General features: G+C 47.1%; 1 protein-coding gene across 4 annotated transcripts in view; it reads right to left on the bottom strand.

Moving 5' to 3' along the window:
• appb (amyloid beta (A4) precursor protein b) overlaps positions 1-17,308 on the bottom strand; it is a 40,096-nt gene extending 22,788 nt beyond the window's left edge. For all 4 annotated transcript variants that reach the window (XM_008401700.3, XM_081602221.1, XM_008401719.3 and 1 more), the window contains exon 1: positions 17,104-17,308. In XM_008401700.3, the coding sequence (XP_008399922.1) occupies positions 17,104-17,163 (60 nt within the window). In that variant the 5' untranslated portion in view covers positions 17,164-17,308. The remainder of the gene's footprint in view (positions 1-17,103) is intronic.
• Between the last annotated feature and the right edge of the window lie 99 nt (positions 17,309-17,407).

Below are 17,407 nucleotides of genomic sequence, written 5' to 3'. Positions count from 1 at the left end.
GATCAGGCCATGTTCACTGAGCCTAACAAACAGCTGCCGAAGGTGCACCATGTGTTCTTCCGCAGAGGGACTAGCCACCAATATGTCGTCCAAATAGACGAACAAAAATGGCATACCCTGCAGGACCGAATCCATAAGCCGCTGGAAAGTCTGCGCTGCGCCTTTAAGACCGAAGGGCATCCGTAAAAACTCAAAAAGACCAAAAGGCGTGATAACTGCAGTTTTGGGTACATCTAAGGGATGGACTGGAACCTGATGGTAGCCTCGCACCAAGTCCACCTTAGAGAACACGGTTGCTCCAGCCAGGCGGGCAGAAAAGTCCTGAATGTGAGGAATTGGGTACCTGTCATTACTGGTTGCGTTATTAAGGCGCCGAAAATCCCCACAGGGTCGCCAACCCCCGTCTGCTTTGGGAACCATGTGCAACGGAGATGCCCATGGACTTTTGGAGCGCCGTACAATGCCAAGACGCTCCATGTTTGCAAACTCCTCCTTTGCTATCGCTAACTTAGCGGTGTCTAGGCGGCGCGCTCGCGCAAAAACCGGTGGACCGACTGTAGTTATACAATGTTCCACTCCATGCTTAGCCACCGTAGCAGAAAATGTGGGAACCGTTAAAGATGCGAACTCTGCTAACAGACGCTGATACTCATCACCTGTGGCAAGCATGTTGGCGAGAGGTCGTTGGCTGGGACCGCCAAGTTTACAGGGGTATGTATCAAAAGACACAGCATCTATTAAGCATCTATTAGCAACATGCACCAATAACCTAAAAGCACACAAAAAATCTGCACCCAAAATAGGTAAAGACACAGAAGCTATCACAAAGTCCCACTGAAACTGACGTCCGTTGAAACACACAGTCACCAACCTCGAGCCAAAAGTGCGAATCGGGGTGCCGTTAGCCGCGTCCAGTGGCGGTCCGTTACTTTTGCACAAAACGTCCGCTGCCGAAACTGGTGTAACCTCGGTAATCGTGATCGATCAGTTCGAATCAGTTCTGCGTTGTGTTTAATAAGGGCCAGGAGACAGGATGAGATGAAACGTCGTTTATCTCTGTGTGAAACAGAATATGGACTGATCAGGAATCAGGTTCATCACAGCGGGTTCAGCACCTCGCGCCCATCTCTCATGAACTGGCCAACAGCCGTATTTAATACATTAATATTAGACAGAAATACAAAGAAATAAAAAAATAGGTACCTGTGTGAAACAGAATATGGACTGATCAGGAATCAGGTTCATCACAGCGGGTTCAGCACCTTACGAGGAACAGCATTTCATGTTAGCAACAAACTAACATAACATTTTACTGGAGCGTTAGACTCAGTGAACCTACCTCGCGCCCATCTCTCATGAACTGGCAACGAGATGTCTATGTTCACTATATTTAATCCTGCCAACCACCAAGAGGGGGTGCTGTTTCACCCATTACACATGAACCCAAACTTGGAAGTAATGACAAGTGGAATTCAATACAATATTAACTATGTTACACTCCCTCCTGCCGAATTCCACTTGCCCCAATACAACAAGCAAAACTAAACAACAATAGAAAAACCAAGAAAAAGAAAGAAAAGTATAGTAACACCACAGGTACAAACACACAAAATGGAGTAAGACCACTATTCAAATTCACAGTTACAAGTACCCAGTCACTTAGACTATCCATGAGGATTAGTATGAGAAAGGTTGGCCAGACCACATCTACATACATAGGGAAAAAAATATGCCCATATACATATTCTGTTAACATGTAACTGCAAACTCACCTCCCAATAGCAAAAAAAAACATGAAATATCAATATTGTTACAAAACCTCAAGGTTGAAACAAATAAAACTGTAGTTTTATAATAAGAACTCAAACTAATGCTGTTCTTTGGTGCATCATTTCAATAAGTCTAGTCACTGGTCTCAACAACCGCCCAGCTCTAGATCTACGGTCATCGCAACATCAACTACTGTGCAGTACTAACAGCAGGTACGTCAGTTAGAATGTCAGTAGCAGGAGCTGGAAAGGTTCAGGCAAGCCATTAGGACTGCAGAGCAACCAGAGTCTGCTGAACTGCTGTCCATCAAAGCAGCTCCTTAGAGGGTTGTAACTGATCAAGGACTGGCTGGGCTAGAGGCAACACCCCGTCCTCTGAGAGGACATTAGTAGGTACTGTGGCTTCTCCAGCATGGTGCCCTCCACCTGCTCAGCCTCTTCTGCATCTGTCTCAATGCTGTTCCCAAAGGTAGGTCAGATACCCACACTCTTGTTCTAAACTCAGCTGAGTCAGAAATAACATCACTGATGCTGACCTCCCAACACTTAGGTCAAGTGAACTTGATGCTGGAGACAGAACAACCTCCTCCTGGTCATCAGGGTCATCCTCAGGTAAAGGCAGAAGTTTATTGCATTATCAGATTGCGGTGGACCACTTTACTTGGCCTGTAGTGGGATTCTGGATCCTAAAAGTGTGGTTTTCATCATTCTTTCCAACCACCACATACACTGTGCTGTCCCAGCGGTCAGCAAGCTTCCTTTTCCACGTTCTCCTTTGTTGGCCAGCAGCACTCTGTCGTTCACTTCCACTGGTACACCACGCACTCTCCGTTGTATAGTCAGTGTGACGCTGGAGCTGTTTAGCTTGCTGTCGACTGGGCGAACAGCCATAGCTTCTCTCATGTTCTTCGCAGGGACTCAATGTAGCGATCATAGTCCACCACGTCTGGATCACTGAGCACCGAACCAAAGATGACGTCCACCGGAAGACGTGGCACCCTCCCAAACATGAGCAGGAAAGGCATATCTGTCGTTCATGCACTGTACAATTGTAGGCAAATGTCAGAGACTTCAGGGCCTCAGGCCAACGATGTTTAGCTCTGGTGGCAGTGCTCGAATCATGTGCCTAGAGTCCGGTTCATTCTCTCACACGAGCCATTCCCCATAGGGTGATAGCGTAGTGTGGACTTTTGCACGCCTGCTACATTCAGTAACTCTGCAATAAGCGAACCTCAAAACTGGCCCCCTGATCGGAATGCAGCCGCTGGGAAACCCATAGATGCAGAAGTAGTTGTTCCATAGCTGGTGTGCGACTGCTTTAGCTGACTGATTGGGACACAAAAAGGCGTGTGCCATCTTTGTGAAGTGGTCAGTAGCTACTAGCACATCCAGTGAACGATTTGAAGAGTCCTCAGCAGTCCAGAAATCAATACTGACAAGTTCGAGAGGTTCAGAGGTCCTTATGTTTTGCAAAGGAGCTCTGGCTTCCGGCTCTGGTGACTTGCTGACAACACACCGTCTGCAGTGTTGTACATACTCAGTAACATCATGCACTAGCCAATCCAATAAAACCTCTGTCTCGTCAGGTACAGAGTCCGCTGCTGACCCTGGTGACCAGCCTCATCGTGAACACCTTGTAGCACCTTCTGGCGCAGTAAGCGGGGACAACAAAAAGGTAAGACTTTTTCTTTGTGACAGGGTTTTTAGCTACTTGGTACAGAATTCTATCTCTTAATGCAAGCTTTTCCCAGCCTTTCAAAAGCTTGATGACTTCTGACGACTCCTTGATGCGTTCTCTCCTGGAAGGTCTCCGCTTTCTCTCCACAAAGAAAATCACTCTACTTAGAACCGTGTCAGTTCTCTGCATTTCCTGCAACACTTCAAGCAAGATCACTCGGAGTTGACCTGTGGTGTTGTTAGAACAGTCTGCGAGAACTGAGGCAGGAGAAGGGCATGTGGGCACACCACAGGATCACTTTCACTGCATCCCTGGAGTACAGCAGCAACCTCCAGTGATGACATTGCTCCGGCTCCACAACTGCCACACGCTGAGATATCTGTTGGTTGCACTCAGATACTTCAGGCGGGTTAGCTGACCAGCGAAACACCTCCTGGACCCCATTAGTACCAACCGCTGCAGCCTCTGCCAGTAGGTTGTCATAAGGTACTCTCGTCAAACGGTGAGATGTACTAGACTTCACGAAGGGCTCTCTGCTAAGGGTGTCAGCCACCACGTTCTTTGATCCAGGAATGTACTTGATGTCGAACTGGAATGGCGCCAACTTAGCGATCCACCTCTGCTCACACGCGTCCAGCCGAGCCTTGGACAGGATGTAGGTTAGCGGATTATTATCTGTCCACACGGTGAATTGGTGACCTCTCAACCAGTGATGGAACTTGTCACACACCGCCCATTTTAAGGCGAAGAATTCCAGTCGGTGTGCGGGATATTTAGATTGGGAATAACTCAGCGATTTACTTGCAAAAGCAATGGGTCTGGCTGTTGAACCACCAGCAGGTACTTGTGACAGGACTGCTCCAAGTCCGTCGGTAGAAGCATCCACAGACAGGAGGAAGGGCTCACTGAAGTTTGGGTGAGCCAGCACCACACAATCTAGCAAACCCTGCTTCAGTTGATGGAAAGCCTGCCGACAATCTTCAGTCCAATCCTCAGCACGGATCTGTTTGCGGATTTGGCGACGTTTTCTCCCTCCTCCACGCGGACCTTTGGGGCATGAGATTAGCCGAAACAACGGTTTGGCCATCGCCGAACACCCCTCAATAAATTGCTGGTAGTAGACTACCATGCCAAGGAAGGAACGGATCTTTCTCTGTGAGGGAATATTCGTGCCAACCTCCATAAGGTCTGACTCAGTAATAGTGGTGATGGCAGTCACTTTATCAGGGTCAGACTGGATCCCATCTATGCTGATGACATGACCGAGGAACTTTACTGACCTCCTCAGAAAATGACATTTCTTTGGGGCGAGCTTCAGATTATGGTTCTGGAGTCTCTGGAAGACCATGTGTAGGCGCTCAAGCGCTAGGTCTTCTGTTGGAGCAAACACCAAGACATCATCCAGATAGCACAACAAGCTCATGAAGTTCTGGTCTCCGAAGATGTTTAGCATCATTCTCATGAATGTCGCTGGACTATTACACAGTCCCTGAGGCATCCGATTATACTCATACAATCCAAATGGTGATGAAAAGGCAGTGTATTTTCGGTCAGCCTCATGCACTTCGACATTGTAATAGCCAGAGGTCAAGTCCATGGTTGAGAAAAAGGCATTGCCCCCCAAGGCTGCTAGAGCATCGGCTGGATGAGGAAGTGGGTGTGCATCCTTGACAGTGCGTGCATTGATCCATCGGAAATCATTACAGATCCGTAAATCACCAGACTTCTTCCACACGATCACCAAGGGAGATGCAAACTCACTGCTAGACTTTCGTATGATGTCACGCTCCTCCATCTCATCCAATGCCTCTCTCAACTTTTCATACTGGGTTGGTGGTATACGCCGACATGGCAATCGAAATGGTTTCTCGTCCATGATTCTGATGCGATGTAGAAAACCAGTGGCTTTACCACAATCCAGCTTGTCCCTTGAGAAGATCGACTGGTATTGAACAATGAGCTCAGCCAGTTTAGCCTTATATTCAGGGGAAACGTCACATGACTCAATATCCACATCTGACAGTCCCAGTTCTCTTAGCCTTGCCTGAGGGGTGTCAACTGTGCATGGTGTCACAAGGTGAGGATGATCTGGCAAGGTGGAGTCCTCTGAGACGAGGCTGTGTTTTGTACTGTTGTCCAACGGCACTTGTATTTGTTGATGTACGCCGAATTGGGAACCAGCAAACATTTCCACTGACTCACAAGTACACACATCAGCCAATTTAGTATTACGTCTCAAAGTAACCGGCTTGTCTGATGGATTAATGACCTTTAGTGGGAGCCACCCATCTGCTCTTAGAATTGACACTGACCTCCCCACTAAGACTGTTCTCGGTTTCGATCTTGCTGTTGTTGGCTCCACCACAACAGCACATCCAGCCAACAGATTATTCACTTGTGGCAACTTGCCCCAGATCAGATGCTCTGTCATGGGTTCAAGAGTAACAGCTCGCTTGATTTTGACAGTTCCAACTGCATCACAGATGTCTTCATCGGCATCTTCCACCCTTGCCAACAAGCCTAGCAGTTTCCGCTCTGCATCACTAGTGCCACAGAGCACTGTGGGGTCCTGGCCCCGGAGATGTTGCCTCAGCTTAAACCTGTTAATAATGTATCTCAGCAGGTTACTGCCAACAATCAGTTCTTCATTTTGGTTCTCAACAATCAATGTCGGGACAATCACTTTACAGTCATAAAGACCCATCTCCAGATCACACATGCCAGAAGGTAAGGTCCTGGACCCCCACACCCAACCAACACAGTGGCTGTCGGCTCAAGGGTGGGGCTCCTTAAAACATCCCGATGTAACAGCTGAGGTATTACTTTAGAGCTTAGTGTGCACGCCATCGACCCGCTATCCAGCAAGGCTCTAACTGTAACCACTCCTCCCAGTGTCACATCTTCATAAAACAAGTTCTCATGCTGTTTGAGTCTCTGAATGTTTTGGAATATTGGTGTATATCCCATTTCTCTCACTTCATATGCACTTTGACATATAGACTCCATGTCATCTTCAACATTTGGAACAGGGGGATCACTTTTAGGCCCAACACTTGCCCCCACCACATGTAGGCCAGTCAGTTTTCCTGAGACTGCACCACCTGCTTATCGCTACTAGGCTTCCTCACCACAACCCCTGGACACTCTGCTCGGATGTGGTCAGGTGCAAAACAACCAAAACACAAATGGTTGGATCTGCAGTGGTACTGGGTAGTGTGTCCACCATCGCTGCACACAGCACAAGGTACAACAGGCTTTACTTTCGTCAGCTGGTTCCTTTGGGTGTGTCCACTGAACCCACTTTGAAACTTATGCTGTTGTGACTGCTGCTCCAGAACACGTTCGAGTAGAGTGATGACCCGGTCCAGACGGTCTGGCGAGCTCTCAGCTGACTTTCCAATAGGCGGTGCAACAGCAGCTGGAGGTAGTACTTCAGTATTGGGTGTCGCACTTTGCACAGAGGAGGTGAGTTCCTGGTGCTGGGAATACAGGAAACTTGAAATATTGTGTTTGTTTAGTCGCTTGCGATTTCTGCTGTGTTCTACAAGCTTCTCATGAATGTCAGCCACCGTCCAGTCTTTCAGCTGCCTACATTTGAATATGAGCGACAGTTCAGGATCAGGGCAGTTCCGGATAAACATGGCAGCTAGATCACAGGACAGAGAGTCAAAAGCCTTATTTTGTCTCTTTAAAGAGTCCTCTGTCACATCCAAAGCTTTGTTGAGTCTCAGCCAATAGTCAAAGGGATGTTCGTCGGGGTGGGGCACAGTAGCATAAAAGTCAGCTAAGGGCAAACTAGAGTACATGGTATCACTGAAGTGCTGCTTCAGTATCTCAAAAATGGGCTCAGGTCCTGTAGTCAGATTTAAAACTGGCTTACTGCGTATGCCAACTTTAACCACCTCATGTGCCCTCCCCACCAGCTTAGACATCACCTCATCAACCTGTTCAGCTACAGGAATGCCTTTCTTTCTTATATAAGATGACATCATGACCTCCCACTCTTGGACTGAACATGTGTCATGATCCCCTTTAAAACTCACTGGTTCCTTCACATCAGGGCGAACAATGACATTTAACATGGCAGACTCGTTAGCTGTAGCTCCAACCATTCCTGGACCCACTGTATTACTCAAACGGGTCTCAATGCAAGCTGCAATACTTTCACCTATAGAAACTCCAATTTGTGAAGCTATGTCATTCAAAAGTCTGCCATCAACATCACATTGTGGAGCATCAACAGTGTTGTTAACTCTCTCACCCAAATGAACAAAGTTTGGTTTTGGTGTGGATGCTTCTGGGGTATTCAAAAACAAACCCCTACCTCTAGCAACTGAAGGCATAGGAGTAAATACTCCTAACCCCCTTCCCCTACCAAAAGCATTGTTGCTTGCCATAACTCAGCACTTAATGATCAAAAGGAAAAAAAATTTAAATCTTAAGCACTTATAAATTAAACACAGGGGCAAAGTGCACCTTCAACAAATCAATTAGTAAACCCCAGTGAAAAGCTGTAAAAATTTTCAAACTAATTTCGTCTCAAAGTGCCCCTCCCTCACAGACAGAGCAAAGAGAGAAAGAAAAAAAAAAAAAACCTCCGGTAATAACTACAGCGCAGCCACACATTAGCTCCGCACAACGACACAAAACGGGTAAAATAATATTTAAAAAAGAACCAAATGACCACCGCTACACCACCGAAGCGGCAAAGAGTCCACACGGAGTGTTATCAGCACCGTGTCTGATAACCGGACCGATCCGCTGAAGCGCCGGGAAGTAGTCGCAGCCCGCGTTCCAGGACGTAGACGCACCCACCCGCGCTGGCGTAGTTGAAGAACTGGTCACGGCACCAATGTAACCTCGGTAATCGTGATCGATCAGTTCGAATCAGTTCTGCGTTGTGTTTAATAAGGGCCAGGAGACAGGATGAGATGAAACGTCGTTTATCTCTGTGTGAAACAGAATATGGACTGATCAGGAATCAGGTTCATCACAGCGGGTTCAGCACCTCGCGCCCATCTCTCATGAACTGGCCAACAGCCGTATTTAATACATTAATATTAGACAGAAATAAAAAAATAGGTACCTGTGTGAAACAGAATATGGACTGATCAGGAATCAGGTTCATCACAGCGGGTTCAGCACCTTACGAGGAACAGCATTTCATGTTAGCAACAAACTAACATAACATTTTACTGGAGCGTTAGACTCAGTGAACCTACCTCGCGCCCATCTCTCATGAACTGGCAACGAGATGTCTATGTTCACTATATTTAATCCTGCCAACCACCAAGAGGGGGTGCTGTTTCACCCATTACACATGAACCCAAACTTGGAAGTAATGACAAGTGGAATTCAATACAATATTAACTATGTTACACTGGCATGATGCTCCGCTGTGCACCCGAGTCCACCAGGAAACGCCGTCCCGAGACCTCATCCATGATGAAAAGCAGCTTGTCCGAGCTGCCGGCACACACAGCTGCTAGCGAGCGCTGACTCTGTCGTTTCCCTGACGCACGAACGAACACGGAGGAATGCAGCGCTTCGCCTTCACTCCGAACCGGCGATGGTAGAAACAGAGAACGTCGTCCTTCCGTCGCTCTGTCACCGCAGCCACGGCATCAAAAAGCTCCGACTCTCCATGTGTCACAACTGGTAGAAGTGCATTCACACTGTAGTGCCTGGAAGCCAATAAAATCCGGTCCGCTTCTTCAGCCAGGGAGCGATAATCCTTGGTCCGGATCAGCGGGGAGCTGGCCAGCGCGGTGCGAACAGGTGGGGGAAGCTGGCGCAGAAACAGATGTGTAAAAAGGAAAGAAACATCTCCCGAGCCAAGTAATGCCAGCATGTTCTCCGTCAGCTCGGAGGGTTTGCGATCCCCCAAGCCATTCAGAGAGAGCAAGCGATCGGCCCGCTCCGCGTCTGACAGTTGGTAGAGCCGAAGCAGATTCTCCTTGAGAGCGCCGTATTTGTTAGCGGTTGGTGGGTTCCTCAGCAGACCCATCAGACGGCGTGTTGAAACGGAATCCAACGCAGCAACTACATGGAAGTACTTGGTCTCATCTGTGGTTATACCACGGAGATGGAACTGGGCTTCCACATGTTGGAACCATGGTTCTGGATCGTGTTGCCAGAACTCTGGGAGTTTGATAACGGCAGCAAAAACAGAAGCGGCGGTTGGAGCAACGGCCGCCTGGCAAGAAACTGGGTCCGAAACCACAGCTGGCGGAAAAGCGGCGGCAGCATCTGGTGAGATTTCGTTAAAAAACATGTCCAGATGTTTGCAGATGTTCGGGGTCACCAATGTGGAAGTCAGCAGAAAAAGACGAAAAAGATTTGAGTCTTGTTTAATTCTCAATGTCTTCCAACATAAAACCAAAAATGGAATGAACCACAACCGTTGGTCACTTCACACCTCACCTGCTCTCCTTCAAAATAAAAGCATACATTCTGGTGTGAAATATATACATTGTATCCGCCACAATATATACATTGCCACAGTTGGGTCGTTAATTTAAGCACGTTTTGTTGATTTTTCTGTTGTTGTTCTTTAATAGAGTTACAAACGTTTTAAGCCAATCAGAGGACGTGCTGGTCTCAGCGTCCTGGCGGCGTTCAGTTTGTCACCTAATGCCGAGATCGACTCAAAACTTTCCACGATCGACGTGTTGCACCGCTGCTCCAACAAAACATTAAGAGTTCAGAAACAATATGAAATGGGAAAAAAGTTATTTATTAACTGATTAAGTTGTGTGTTAGATTGTTCTTGAAAAACTAATCAGTGAACAAACAGCTGCACAGTGAACCCGTTGATTTTTTACAGCCAACAGTCGCTCCCCTCTCTTGCAGGTACTGCGTCCCCCCACTAAATCTTTTAGAGGTAAGCAGTACCCTGCCGTACCCCTTTACTTTCCCCCCTAATTGCTTCTTTGTGTCCTTTGGAGTTTCTGTGCTGATGAAATTTTTGCGAAGCGATAAAAGCTGTGTAGCTCTTGAATTGCTACAAATAAAGCTGCATTTCCTTCAGCCCACTGGCTGCTATGTTGACACCTTGAGATGCCGTGAGACCTAAATTCTGAACATAGTTTTCCACATCGGGTTGATGGGGTAACAGGTCCAGAAGGGAACCGCAGACATCTCTCACAGGCCAGACTAGACGCATTGACCATCTTCATCAGTTCATTTTAAATCTTGCATCATATTCAAAAACAATCTAATTATCATTAATAATAATGTCACCAAAAGCTGCTAATGCTGCTCATCTGATGGGGACATGAGAGAGAAGCTAAGATTCTTTTAAAAACAGATATAAACAATTGTTTACCAGTTGGTTTAATAGTTAAAATACAAGAAAAGTGAAAAACCAACAGACTCATAACCAGTTTATAGGAAAGCATGTAAATGGACTCATTTATCTCCTTCCCTACTATCAGCAATGTGTGCTTCTGACGCTGCGCTGCTGTTGTTGACAAGCTCTCAGTTACACAGAAAAAGCTGGAAGACATTACGTTCCGTCTATTGTTTACGTTTCCGCACCGTACAGAACAAATGTGTTCAAGTGGGTCGTTTACAACCCATCAAATATGGAGCGGCAGCATCATTTCTTTATTCTATTTCTATGCTAACATGTAAAATTATTAAACCAAAATTATTTCTTCTAACTATTCTCCAAGCAGGCAAAATTTCTTGTCACAATTTACAACAGCAGCAGCAAATGTTTATAAGTTCCATTTAATTTTACTTTTAAAATATTTTTAAGTCAAGTATGATTCAAAATTTTAAACCTGAGAGAATGATGAAAAATCCTACTTACATTAGTGGTTTTAATATACCATTGTTAATCTAAACGTAATATTTAACCATTACAATTCCTGTTTTAATCCCTAGCCTCATGAAATATACCCTTCTGAAGTCCGCCATGGCACCTCAAATGATTAAGTGACACAGGTGCAAAGGGTTAATAGTTTGAGTCATGCAGAACTGATTTGACCGTTTCCATAGCAACGATCAGAAACAAGACATTTCCCCAGAACTACAGAGACTCATTGTAGCCAATACCTCATCTATGACATAGATCAAAGAACATCTGAGGTTATGAATGCTTGGATCTCAAAACAGGAGGTTATATCCAAGGATCTCATTGAGCTTTAACAGCGTGTTTGAAAAACATTAAAATGCAACAAATCGGCATCGCTAGTTTGTTTTTCCCCCTCTCATTTGGAGCAGGTTATTTGGTAACAACGGGAGTGAGAAAGATGTTTAACAAACTACTTCCAGGAATTACATTTGACATCAGTAGTTACCAGGACGAGAATGACTATGATGAGTTTGATGAATACCTCTTTAAACCTTCCCCAGCTGTGAAGAAAAACCCAGAGCAAGCTGCCCCGGCTGGGGCAGTTTGCTCATCAGGCCACAGCAAGCAAAACACATATGATGGAGATGATGCTGATGAAGAGAATGATTCCTGCAATCATCCTAAAGTGCATAGATTAAGAAGGGTTGGAGCGATAAGGAGGAAAAAGAGGCATCCAAAAGCTCAACCTCAACCTCTGCTCTAAAGATAGAGGCATTAAAAGACCGGACACATCAAGAGAAATCTGACCTAGGGGACAATTTCTCTTATGCCAAAGAACAAACTTCCCCGGCTGGGGAATTGAGTCTAAGAGCTCAACCTCTACTATGACAAATGCGGCATTAGAAGACCAGACCCATCAAGAGAAATCTGTCCTAGGGAACGATTTATCTAATCCCAAAGAACAAACTTCCCCAGCTGGGGAGGTTTGGATTGAAAAGGAGACTATTGAGTCTAAGAGCTCAACCTCTCCGCTGATAGTGGCATTAGAAGACTGGACCCATCAAGAGAAATCTGTCCTAGGGAATGCTTTCTCTAATTTCAAAGAACAAACTTCCCCGGCCGGGGAAGTTTTCTGTGAAACAGCGACAGCTGAGACTGAATACTCAACTACTCCTTTGATGAAAACGGTATTAGAAGACTGGACCCCTGAAGAGACCACTTTCCAGGTAATGATTTTTCCAATCATCCCTAGGAACAAACATGGATGCAGAGATATGGATATGGATGGATATGTTAATAAACAGTGAAAAACTTGCATAATGTGTAAGGGAGTTGTAATTACAAGTGTCCATCCATTTCAACCATTCATTTTCTTCCTCTTGGGGCGGGTCACAGAGGTAGCAGCTTAAGAAGGGCGGTCCAGACTTCCCTCTCCCCAGCCACTGGTTCCATGTCCTCTGGGGGAATCCTAAGGCGTTCCCAGGCCAGCTGAGAGACATAGTCCCTCCAGCGTGTCCCGGAATAAAGGCTGGGGGGGGGGGTGAGGGACCTGGATAAAGGCTGGGGGGGCGCTGGGTTGAAAAAGGTTGAGAAACACTGATCTAGTATGTTTTATAAAATGTTATTATTGCTTTTATTTAAGACAACTGAAAAGCAAAAACTACTTCTAATTATGCCTGGTTATAAGGATTAAATGCAATATTAATGTATTGTTTTTTTTCTTGGGAAGCTGACATGCTTAGGCACAATGCTAACTGACACTCGTGGCTGGTTGATTAGCCAAGCTACCTGCTCAGGTACAGCCAACGCTACCTGGCGCTTACAGCCAGGTAGCGCCAGGTAGCGAAAATAAAGGAGTGCTACCTTAGCACTCCTTTATTTTCAACACCATCACTTTGGTTGGCCTTTTCTTCATCCACATTGATATTATGGCTTGCAATAAATACACAAATAATGTTCATATCTTTTTGATTTAGGTTATTTGGAGAAATAGTGTTATATCAAGCTACTAGAAAAAAAGTCACGCTTAATATTTTCATCTTAAGATTTCTGAAGCTGTTTTTATCTGATGGACCACTACACTGGACCACTACCTGGTGACGAGTTGGCTCCGGTGGTGGGGGAGGAAGCCGGTCAGACCTGGCAGGCCCAAACGTGTAGTGAGGGTCTGCTGGGAACGTCTGGCGGAGTCCCCTGTGAGACGGAGCTTCAACTCTCATCTCCGGCAGAACTTCGAACACGTTCCGGGGGAGGTGGGGGACATTGAGTCTGAGTGGACCATGTTCCGTACCTCCATTGCCGAGGCGGCCTATCGGAGCTGCGGCCGCAAGGTTGTTGGTGCCTGTCGAGGCGGCAACCCTCGAACCCGTTGGTGGACACCTTCGGTGAGGGATGCTGTCAAGCTGAAGAAGGAGTCCTACCGGGCCTTTTTGGCCTGTGGGACTCCAGAAGCAGCTGATGGGTACCGGCGGGCGAAACGGCATGCGGCTCGGGTTGTCGCTGAGGCAAAAACTCGGGCGTGGGAGGAGTTTGGAGAGGTCATGGAGACAGACTTCCGTACGGCTTCGAGGCGATTCTGGTCCACCATCCGGCGTCTCAGGAGGGGGAAGCAGTGCAGCACCAACACTGTTTATAGTGGGGATGGTGCGCTGCTGACCTCAACTCGGGACGTTGTGGGCCGGTGGGCGGAATACTTCGAAGACCTCCTCAATCCCACCAACATGCCTTCTGTTGAGGAAGCTGAGCATGGGGACTCTGGGTTGGGCTCTCCAATCTCTGGGGACGAGGTCGCCGAGGTGGTCAAAAAGCTCCTCGGTGGCAGGGCCCCGGGGGTGGATGAGATCCGCCCGGAGTTCCTTAAGGCTCTGGATGTTGCAGGGTTGTGTTGGCTTACGCGACTCTGCAATATCGCATGGACATCGGGGGCAGTTCCCCTGGACTGGCAGAGCGGGGTGGTGGTTCCCCTGTTTAAAAAGGGGGACCGGAGGGTGTGCTCCAATTACAGGGGGATCACACTCTTAAGCCTCCCTGGTAAGGTCTATTCAGGGGTCCTGGAGAGGAGGGTCCGTCGGATAGTCGAACCTCGGATTCAGGAAGAGCAGTGTGGTTTTCGTCCTGGTCGTGGAACACTGGACCAGCTCTACACCCTCAGCAGGGTCCTGGAGGGTGCATGGGAGTTCGCCCAACCAGTCTACATGTGTTTTGTGGACTTGGAGAAGGCGTTCGACCGTGTCCCTCGGGGGGCCCTATGGGGGGTACTCCGGGAGTATGGGGTACCGGGCCCTTTGATACGGGCTGTCAGGTCCCTGTATGATCGGTGTCAGAGTCTGGTCCGCATTGCCGGCAGTAAGTCGGGCTCGTTTTCCGGTGAGAGTTGGACTCCGCCAAGGCTGCCCTTTGTCACTGATTCTGTTCATTACTTTTATGGACAGAATTTTTAGGCGCAGCCGAGGTGTTGAGGGGATCCGTTTTGGTGGCCTTAGGATCGCATCTCTGCTTTTTGCGGATGATGTGGTCCTGTTGGCTTCATTGGAATGTGATCTGCAGCTCTCACTGGAGCGGTTCGCAGCCGAGTGTGAAGCGGCCGGGATGAGGCTCAGTGCCTCCAAATCCGAGGCCATGGTCTTGAGCCGGAAAAGGGTAGAGTGCCTTCCCCGGGTCAGGGGGGTCGTCCTGCCTCAAGTGGAGGAGTTTAAGTATCTGGGGATCTTGTTCACGAATGGGGGAAGAAGGAAGCGGGAGATCGACAGGCGGATTGGGGCAGCGTCTACTGTGAAGCGGGCGCTGTACCGGTCCGTCGTGGTGAAGAGAGAGCTGAGCCAAAAGGCGAAGCTCTCGATTTACCGGTCGATCTACGTTCCCACCCTCATCTATGGTCATGAGCTTTGGGTCATGACCGAAAGAACGAGATCACGGGTACAAGCGGCCGAAATGGGTTTCCTCCCTTAGAGATAGGGTGAGAAGCTCGGTCATCCGGGAGGGACTCAGAGTAGAGCCGCTGCTCCTCCACGTCGAGAGGAGCCAGTTGAGGTGGCTCGGGCATCTGGTAAGGATGCCTCCTGGACGCCTCCCTGGTGAGGTGTTCCGGGCACGTCCCACCGGAAGGAGGCCTCGGGGAAGACCCAGGACACGCTGGAGGGATTACGTCTCTCGGCTGGCCTGGGAACGCCTTGGGATTCCCCCGGAGGAGCTGGAAGAAGTGGCTGGGGAGAGGCAAGTCTCCCTTCTGAAGCTGCTGCCCCCGCGACCCGACCCCGGATAAGCGGAAGAAGATGGATGGATGGATGGATGGATGGATGGATGGATGGATGGATGGATTTGGCAATGAAACAACTTAATTTCAGTTTCTTAATCACTTTAACAGAATATCACACTTCCCTACTAAAAGAATTTCTTCTGAATTAAAAAATAAATCTGACTAACTGGCAAAGAGACACTGAGAGAATGGTGCTTGCATACAATTAGTAGTCCAGTTAATAGTTCTTTGCAATGCTGATATTTCATACTGTAATGCTGCAATAACCATAAATCCGTAATATAATGTACAGCCTCACTATGGAGACACTTTACAGTATAAGATGTTCTGTCCTTCTGCCATTTTTGTTGTTTTTGTGAAGAAAGCCTCTGGCTTCAAATTAGGTTTGACAAAGTTTTTGTTTCTCTCTATAGCTTTACATCTAGTAAACTGTTGGATTAACATAGTAATAACTATGCAGGTGTTGGACCTAAGTGGAGACATCATTAATAAATATTTTAATAAACACAATACAAGATTTTCCGTTTTAAATAAACTTTTAGAATGAAATATTAGAATTTTGCTTTAAGTGCAGGTATTTTATACTGAGTGAAATTTAGGTTGTTACTCAGTGGGTTGAAATAGAAGTAAATCTTCAACTTCACTCCACAATAGAGAGTTTGAGACCCTAAATGTGTATTACTGAAATATTACACCAGAAATGTCATGTTAACTCTGGTAATGTACGGTGTAGGCAGACAGGCCTGAGCAGAGTAGCATCTCTGGTCCAGCACAGCAGCAGCAGCACAGGAGCTACAGGCGCCATCTTGCTGAGTGAAACTAATCGGTCTGCATCTTTTTTCCATTCTCCTCAGCAGTTTACCACTAGCCCGCAGCTATCGCACAATAGCTTCGGCAAAACCCTCCATCCTGTTTATAGCAACAGCTCGATATTTCCAAATAAAAGTGAAATGTCCGTCGTGTCGTGTAACCTTCAAAAGACCAAACTGACGTAGAAATCTTGTTTTTTTTTCTTAGCAGAAGCCAAAGCTGTTATTAAAGCTTATAGAATAAAGCTAGCAGACGTTAGCTGACTTGAGCCCTGCATCTGAATCTGTTCGAGAAAAATAACCTTAATTAAGGAGTATTTCTGAGCGGATTCCAAAAATATTTCGAACCAGATTAAAAACATCCAACATGGCAACAAAGACCTAGCTGTCAATCACTGACATCTAACGGTAGGCCTGGACATTGATGTGACTGTTTATCCTACGCAGTAAATCTTTGTGCTCTAACAGGCCTGTTATCGAGATGAGCCCCTGAAAAAAGATCTTATAAATGCTTAGAAGAAATCATTTTGTAAGCTTAAATATAGGTGGATACCGTTTATTAGTATAATAAACCGTGTTACATCTGTCAGATAAGTAAGGCAGCCTGTATTATTTTATACAGGCTGCCTTACGTTTACGGTTTAGCCGTTACATCTACGTTATAGCCGTTATTTGAATGCGCCACATCGGTCCCACCGTTTCTATCGACAGGCCCGCCGCAACCTATCGGAGCCTGGGAACAGCTCGCCAACACCCCGCCACAGGCTGCGGTTTCTCCGCTGTATGCTCACCTCAGATGAAAGCGTCAAGGTCGCCACCAGTAAGAGCAGAAACGCCGTGTGCTCCCCCATACCGGCCTCCTGATATCTAGCACCACCGTCGTGACCACGGATTTTGTCGCTTGGATTAAAAGAGAAACGTTTAAAGAGAGATTTAAACGTGTCAGCCGAGGCTCTCCGATCCCGGTGATCCTTCCCTGTTTCTCCCGGAGGTGGCGGTGGTGTAAAGCTGGAGATTGTGTTGGGATTGGAGCAGGGACGGGGGCGGGGGGCTGCATTACATTGTGTGTATGTGTGAAGCCGATCTGAGCAAAAA

The sequence above is a fragment of the Poecilia reticulata genome, chromosome 2 (assembly GCF_904066995.2).
Source record: "Poecilia reticulata chromosome 2, P_reticulata-male-v2, whole genome shotgun sequence".
In the NCBI taxonomy this organism is placed as follows: Eukaryota; Metazoa; Chordata; class Actinopteri; order Cyprinodontiformes; family Poeciliidae; genus Poecilia; species Poecilia reticulata.
The sequence above is the reverse complement of the archived record's forward strand: the minus strand, read 5'-3'. Positions and strand labels throughout refer to the sequence as shown.